The sequence below is a fragment of the Psammomys obesus genome, unplaced genomic scaffold (genome assembly GCF_907164565.1).
Source record: "Psammomys obesus unplaced genomic scaffold, mPsaObe1.curated_primary_1811, whole genome shotgun sequence".
In the NCBI taxonomy this organism is placed as follows: Eukaryota; Metazoa; Chordata; class Mammalia; order Rodentia; family Muridae; genus Psammomys; species Psammomys obesus.
Window position 1 is genome coordinate 3,685,530 of NW_026592636.1, and position 7,824 is coordinate 3,693,353.

Here is a 7,824-nt window from a genome sequence, read left to right on the forward strand (position 1 = left end):
CCTAGGCACCCACAGGGGCAATTAGTGAGTGTGGGAGAGGGTTTCCATGGTGGCGGTCCCGAGGGGGTACACCAGGGCTTAGGGAAGAACAAGGGCCAGCAGGACCTTTCTCCTTTGTCCGGAGCACACTGGGCCTTTGTTTCTTTCTGGCTCTCTTTGACAGATGGGGCCAGGAGCATGGTTGGGGAGGCCAACATGGCTTAGAGTCCCCCATCCAAGGGAGGCCTGAGCCATGTGGGGGAGGCAACGGGAGGCTGGAGTTCCTCTGGGGCCCAGATCTCACTGGGGAGTCTTCCTCTGGCGGGTAGAGAAGCTTGACCTGTACCCTAGAGGCTGGGGCAAGGTGGCTTACTACCGGCTCCTCTTCCCTGTAAACACCTTGCCCAGCAGCCAATGAGCAGCCTCGGTGTGTCCCCATAGGCAGCTTGGACAGGAAGGGTGGATGAAGGAGGGAGGAGCATTGCAGTAAGTCCAGGGTGGACAGTGGAGGAACATTTAATCCAACTTTATCAGACATCTTCTCAGTCAGGCTTTATTTGAGGTTTCGTCCGCGAGAAGCCCCTGGGGGTAGCATATCCCAGCCAGAACTTCACCCCAACACTCCTTCAGTGCTGGTTGGGAGGCTGGCAATGGCAGGCACCAGACAGGTCCCCACAAGCTCCACTTCGTGACCTTCCTTTATCTTTGTGCCTGACACCAAGTGGGGAGACACTTCCCTCCTCAAGGTGGTTCTAGCTGGAAACAGAGCTGTCACAGAGCCCAGCAGAAACGTTCAGCACACATTTTGGGCACTGTCTTCATTGTTCAGAAGATTGAGCTATGGTGGCTCTAAGTGCACAGTATGCTCAGAAGCGGGTGTCCAGGAAAGAGGCGGAGCCTCGGTGGGACCTGGATGGACCCTCAATAGGGGGTCCCCGGGCCCTTGTCAGGAGCCCATGGAAAGTCTTTCCACGGGTCTGTGGCTTGCGTCGTGGTGGCCTGGGCTCCTCCGGGGGCTGCACCACAATTCGGGGTATCTCAGGTTTGGTGCCTCCTCGCACCCCTGCCAGCTGCTGGGATTCAAAGATGGCTTGGGCTCCAGGAAGGCGGTCCTGCGGCAGAGGGGCTGGCCCAGATGACGACTTGGGCAGCTGGGCCAGCTGGATCCTAATTTCCCGTTGCAGGTCTCGCTCAGAGAGGGCTACACTGTGCACCTGTGGGGAACAGTTTGGTGCTGACTTTGCCTGAACTAGGGTGTCAGGGAGCAGGAAGCCTTGAGGTCCCCATGGGGCAGGCAGTACACAACCCCAGGAAGTGGCTGAGGGCTGAGACACAGCATTGCTGGGACCCGAAGAAAGACAGCTGAGGCCTGAGGTTCTCACATTCTCTGCAGCTCAGGGCACAGGAACTGAGCCTTGCTCTCACTGAGGCTCGGCTTCCCGAGTTCTGCAGCATGGGCAAGAGCACTGAGGCCTGCCAGCGGAGATACCCACCTGGGACATGAAGGCCTCTTCCTGCAGCTGGGTGGGGGGGATGGCTCGCAGGGCCCCCAGTGTCTCCAGGAGCCCTGGGCAGGCTGCACGCTGTTCTCCAGTGCCCAAGGCCAGGCGCATCAGTGTCAGCCCCACACGGAACAGTACCTTGGCACCTGCGGGGAAAGGAGAAGCTCACTCACAGGAAACCAGCCTGCCCCCTTCAGTTCTTCAGCTGAATCAGCCTTCAGATAAGCTTCTTCTACCTCACTGCACCCAACTCATTTCACCCAACTCAGGCTTGGGAAAATGGCAAAACACTGCAATTTGCTTATTTTTTGAGACAGGGTCTCATGGAACCAGGCCTCCATCTGCCTATGTAGCCGAGAATGACACTGACCTGAGTCTCCTGTCTCTTCCTTTAGAGAGTGTGTGACACCACAGGTGGCTTGGGGTTTTGTTTTGCTTTTTGAGACAGTCTGACTTTATAGCTATGGTTGGCTATGGAACTTACTATGTAGCTGAAGTTGGCCTCTAACTCACAGTGATCCACTAGCTTCTGCTTCCCAAATGCTGGATTAAAGGTATGTGCTACTATGCCCAGTTTGTTTTGTTTTGTTGAGACAGGGTCTCACTGTGTAGCTCAGGCTGACCTGGAATTCATTATGTAGCACAGATGGTCCTGCACTTGAAGCAATTCTCCTGCCTCTGCCTCCTGAATACTAGAGTTACAGGTGTGTGCCACCACACCTGGCTATTTATTTAGTGTGTGTGTATTGTGTGCCTGCCATATCATGACATGTGAAGGTCATAGAACCTCTTGTAGGAGTCAATTCTTGTCTTTTACCATGTGAGACCTGGAGAACAAACTCAAGCCAGCAGGTTTGACTGCACACACCCTTAACCACTGAGGTAGCTAGCTCATCAGCCCACACACCTGGCTTCTTGCTTTCTTGAGATAGAGCCTTACTCTGTAGGTCACACTGGCCTGGAACTATGACCCAGCCTTGTCTTGACCTCACAACAATCCCCCTATCTCAGCTGGAGGCTGGGATTATAAATGTGAATTATGATGCCTAGAAGGAATACTACAATTTGAGGGCACAGGACCCTGCAGGAGCCAAGCTAGTCTGGTGCAGACACTTCCAGGCAGGGCAGCCAGCCAGGAGCCAGGGGCTGCTAACAATCTTATGCCAAGCCTTCTCTGATCTCAGCATCTCAGCATCCTACACTTCCAGGAGTAGTGGGGTCGGTGCCTATTAAGGACTTCCCATCTTGAATCTGTCACCTTCTGATTCTAGGAAGGTTCTGGGCAGAGCTTATTTTCGTCCTAAACCAAAAACATAGCACTGGTATATATACAAACACACACACACACCTTGGCCAGTCCTAAGTCCTCACAATCCCTTTCTGGCATCCTCTGAACCACTAAGAGCAGCTAGCGTGCCAGGGAGTCTTAGCAACAACTTATCAAGGAACAAATGCTACCAACAATGTCATCATTGTTATTACAGGGAGCCTGTGCAGAGCTTTTCCCCAGGTAGAGGGGACAAGGATCAGGTGGACCACCATGATCAGCCCCTTCTTGATGAGGTCTGAGGCTAGAGGGGAGGTGACATGTGTGCTTTGGATACATGTGACATAATTTTCTTCCTTCCTTCCTTCCTTCCTTCCTTCCTTCCTTCCTTCCTTCCTTCCTTTCCATGATTTCCTTTTTTCTTTTTCTTTTCTTTCTTTTCTTTTTTCTTTTTGTTTTTGTTTTTTAGAGACAGGGTTTCTCTGTGTAGCCCTGGCTGTCCTGGAACTCATTTGTAGACCAGGCTGGCCTTGAACTCAGAGATATGCCTGCTTCTGCCTACCCAGTGCTGTGATTACAGGCCTGTGCCACCACACCCAGTTTTATGCAACTCTGGAGCCTGGGCCAGGGACCTATTGCATACTAAGCAAGCATTCTACCAACTGAGCTAGTACATTGGCAGCCCAAACCTGAACCTGTCTGTAGATCAATCTCCAGACGGGCGGCATAAAGCAGAGCCCTAAAGATCAGCTTGATGCTCTGATGCGCCTTCCACTCTCCGCCCTGCTGTACCCCTTTCTACCCTTCTCTCCCTTCTTCCCAAGAGTCACCTGGGTTGGCCATGGCCTGGTTTTCCTGCCTGTGGTGGCCTTCCTGGCCTCTAACTTCCTCCTGCTTGCTTCCCAGGTTACCTCCTCTACAGAGCAGCCAGAACCAGCTTTAAAAACAGCTTCCACCTCCTGCTGCTCTCCTGACACTCTGTCACATCCCTTGATTTATTTTCTTTGTGGCACTTATGACATTCTATAAATATCTTCTTAATTTAGGTACTGCCACCTCCTAGCCCCACCCCCACCAATGAAAGTTTCATGAGCTAGCTGTCAGAGCCAGCTTTGCTAGGCTACTCAGGAAGAGCCATGGGTTCAGGGCCCTAAGAAGGAGCTGTGGACCCTGCCTCACCCTTGCACGCCCTGAACCAGTCACACACCACAACATGTGCTTCCACCACCCTGGTTCCTGCACACAGAACCCCCACCAGAGGCTTCCCTGTCCTCTGGCCTCTCACAGACGAAGAGGCTCTCATTCACCACTCTGGGACCGTGTCAGTGAGATGGGCTGTTTTCTCCACAGACACATCCGGGTCCATGTGACATAAGGCTCCAAAAGGGCCGAGAGTGGGAGCCACAAGCACAACAAATCTAGAAGAGCGAAGAGCGAGCTGGCCCCCCCCCCCCCCCCCCCCCCCCCCCGCCGGGGCCCCACTCACCCTCGCTAAGGAAGGCATCCCAGATGCGCAGCACGGTGGGGAAGGGCAGCGAGCGGGTGAAGAGGCACAGGAACCACTCAGGCAGGTAGAGCAGGGGCCCGACGCCCACCTGCTGCAGGTGCTTGTGCACGCGCGGGAGCAGCCGTCGCAGGAGAGCCGCGAACACTTCAGCGTCCAGCTGCACCGCCTCCTGCAGCCAGGCTCCTCGTCAGGCCGGCTAGCCAGGGCCGCAAGCCCCCACCCCCAACTCCAGGCTTCCGAGCCCCCACTCCCCACGCCCTCACTTCCCATCTTCATCTCCCTGCCCAGCCTCTCACCATGTGAGGCCCATAGTAGCCAGGGAGGTAGACTTCGCAGATCTGCACCAAGCACCAGAAGGCTTCCTGAGGGCAGGGCACAGGCTTGTGAGTGCTCATTAAGGAAGGGTTCACCGAGGGAGGAGAGGTGAGGACAGGCACAGGAGCCTGGACACACACCACTCCCACCCTGTGGCGAGCCTGTCCTGTCCCGGGGGTGAGGGGTTGGAGATCACAGGGCCTGGGGTCCTGTATTTAAGGGCTAAGTTTGAAGCAAAAGTTGGGAGGATCTCAGAGTTTATATCCCAGAATCCTAAGGTCATTGGGGTCCCCACCCAGGGCCAAGGCCATATGCTCCAGATCCTCAGTGTCACAAACTATAAGACAGGAAAAACTGTTGGGTGCAGTGGTGCACTCCTGTAATCCCAGCACTCAGGGAGGCAGAGGCAGGCATATCTCTGTGAGTTCAAGGCCAGCCTGGCCTACAGAGCAAGTCTAGGGCAGCCAAGGCTACACAGAGAAACCCTGTCTCAAAAAATAAAAGAGATAGGGAAAAGCGAAGTGTAGAGATGCTCCTGGCAAGCCTGGGCATGGTATAGAATTCAGGATCGATAGTCAGAATGTCAAAGTGAAAAATTTTCAGACTCCTAGATCGCTGGGGTAAAGGTCAGGATCAAAGGTCCGAGGTTCAGAAGTCAAAGATGATAGACTTAAAGGTTACTGAGACTGGTGGACATGAGGCTTTGGTCACTAGAACATGGTTCTTGAGGTCTGGGTACCTGGGGTTGGGGTCTAAGAGCTCAGGATCACAGGGGCCACAGGTCATTAGGGATTGAGGGTCTCAGAGCAGGGTCAAGGTCACTCACCTCTGGGGGCAGATGCATGAGCAGCACAGCAGCTACAGGGCCCTGAGCCTGGCAATATCCCTGTTCCGGCCGGTACAGGGTGTAGGCCTTGAGAACCTCCATCAGCCCCTGCTGCCTGTGCCAGAAGATCTCATTAGAGCTGGCCTCCTAGGCATCCCTGCCCTGCCCTCTGTGGCCTCTGCTCAGGCCATAGTCTCTCTCAGCCAAGGAAACTGGGCTAAAGAATCTAGTGTGAGGACTTGGGGTCACTGGGCATCCCTGGCCTCGTACCCGTGTCCCTGGGGTGACACAAACATCTCGTGCAGGGGGAACTGGCGGTGCAAGTCCCTGCCGATGGTCTCCATCCACTGTGGGTCTCCAGGGGCCACTGCCAGCTCCTGTGGGTGGCAGGAAAGTGGATGTGAGGGAGCTCTGGGAAGGGAGGAAAAGACTCTGCCAACATTCTCACCTGGTAGATGCCAGGGTTGTTCTTCTTACACATCTGGGCGCCACACAGTAGGGGCCAACACCGGGCCCGCAGAGCTGAGGGGATGCCCTTTCGGCACTGTATCTTTACCTGTGGGTGAGGTCAAGGTGTCCTGTTAGGTCAACCTCTCTTGCTCTTGACGGCAGGCCCCAAGCACAGCTTTTCTTTTCTTTTCTTTTCTTTTCTCTTTTTATTTTTTGTTTTTTGAAACAGGATTTCTTTGTGTAGCCTTGGATGTCCTGGAACTTGCTCTGTAGAGCAGGCTGGCCTTCAGCTCACAGAAATCCACCTGCCTCTGCCTTCAGAGTGATGGGACTAAGGCCACCTTGGCTCAGAGTCAAGCACAGCTTTTCACTGGTCAAGGGTCCACTTGGTGTGGCAGAGGCAGAGTGATTGACAGTTATGGGGACCGTGTACTTAGACCCCCTTTTTCCTCACCTTCTTGTATCTTCGAGACATGGTCTTCTCCCAGTGTGAGGTCATCTCTACCCACTTCATCTCCCGCTGGCGGATGAGATCTGCAGGCGGCTGACTAGGCCTGCAGGCATAGAACACACATAGGTGTATGCCTTGGAACATACACCTTCCCGTTTCAGTCTGTCAGAGAAACCCCAGCTCCTGGTCTGAGGGTCTCTGAGGAGTCCTGGAAAGGGGTCTGTGGCCCAGAAGCTGCCAATGGTTGTTGAAGTAGGGGAATTTGGCTTCTATAGGGACAGAAGCAGGAGAGACAAAAGGGATGAGAAGGTGTATATGGAGGGGAGGGTCTGTCTGGCTGTCCTTCAAAACAGAGACAGAGACAATTCATAGGAGAAGCTGGGTAGACAGTGTCCTGGGCTGGAAGGCAGAAGCCCCGAGTTTGAATCTGCTTCTGTTTCTGATCTGCTGTGATCTGTGTGACGAGTCAAGTTTCTCTCCGTCTCTGGATCTGTTTAAGTGTGTAAGGTAAACCTGAAGAACAGAATGAAGGAGGCACAGATTTCCCTTTCGGGTTCTTGGGCCAGAGATTAAAAGGGGAAAGATGTTCAGCTTTAAGGGAGAATGCAGACCCTCAGAGGACAAAAGAAACATCAGGGATGTTCCCTCCACGACCCTTCTTACCTTAAAATCCCCTCTGGAACCTGAGGAGTGACACTGGCTGAGTTCTGGGCTAGTCTCTACAGTGAGACCCCTGAGGCCAGGCCTAACTCCAGAACTCAGTCCTCAGCCTCTGTACCCACTCTCTCCCCTACCCATGCCTCACTTACCCCAGCTCTGCTGAGTTGCCCCCGATGAAGCCATAGCGGTCTGCCTGGCGATATGGACTGGCCCCACTCAGCTCTGAGTCGGACCCTAGAGAGCTAGAATCATCCTGTAGTTCTGATGGTAGCAACAGATCCTCGCCCAGGGCCTGGGCCATTGTGCCCTAGACCCCAGTGTCACAGGCTGCAAGACATGCAGAGAGCCAGTGTGAGCAGTCAGGAGTAGCCAGACTGAAGCCCGTATTCCAGTCACCAGTCCTCATCCACAGAGGACTCAGCCTCTTCTTTTGCTGAGGAGTAGAGAAGGCCCTGAGGTACCACAAGGCCAAGCCTCCATACAGAGACCCAGCCCCAGGCCTGTCCGCTAGCCCCAGCAGCCCAGCTCACCTCTTTGCTGCACCTCACCTCTCCTCCCACTTCCTCCTCAGTCTCAGCTTAGGCAGCCTGTTGGGGGCCCCTCCCTGGTGGGGGGGACTCCCCCTTCCTCTATGAGGTTCTTCCTGCTTGCCCTAGTGCCCCAGCAGTGAACTCCTCCCATCCACAGGATGCTGGTGTGATGGGTCCCTGGCTTGCGAGATGAAGATGACAGGCCACCATCAGTTTTGAGGTTACTTCTACATAAAACCCAATTCATGGTTCCAATAAGAATTATGCTTTGATGTTTTGGCTTTTTTTTTTTTTCTTCCTGTTTTCTTTGTTTTTGGAGAGTGAAGGGATACCGTCT

At 54.1% G+C, this 7,824-nt stretch overlaps 1 protein-coding gene across 1 annotated transcript; it reads right to left on the bottom strand.

The window, feature by feature from the left end:
* Positions 1-520: 520 nt before the first annotated feature.
* On the bottom strand, positions 521-7,407 carry Tbc1d10c (TBC1 domain family member 10C). The gene is made up of 9 exons (XM_055614706.1): positions 7,107-7,407; positions 6,301-6,400; positions 5,845-5,952; positions 5,667-5,773; positions 5,397-5,511; positions 4,552-4,617; positions 4,235-4,424; positions 1,473-1,627; positions 521-1,193 (listed from the first exon to the last, which is right to left on the bottom strand). Exons 1-9 carry the CDS (start codon positions 7,256-7,258, stop codon positions 846-848), a joined length of 1,341 nt encoding a protein of 446 aa, XP_055470681.1. The 5' UTR covers positions 7,259-7,407; the 3' UTR covers positions 521-845.
* Between the last annotated feature and the right edge of the window lie 417 nt (positions 7,408-7,824).

What these genes read in the sequence shown, in the direction of transcription:
- Tbc1d10c (XM_055614706.1), bottom strand. Translation starts at nt 7,258, where the DNA reads ATGGCCCAGGCCCTGGGCGAGGATCTGTTGCTACCATCAGAACTACAG. An exon ending in GGCAACTCAGCAGAGCTGGG is followed by an intron (nt 6,401 to 7,106) that starts GTAAGTGAGGCA and finishes CTATGCCTGCAG; the next exon opens with GCCTAGTCAGCCGCCTGCAG. An exon ending in TCATGCATCTGCCCCCAGAG is followed by an intron (nt 4,618 to 5,396) that starts GTGAGTGACCTT and finishes CCCTGCCCTCAG; the next exon opens with GAAGCCTTCTGGTGCTTGGT.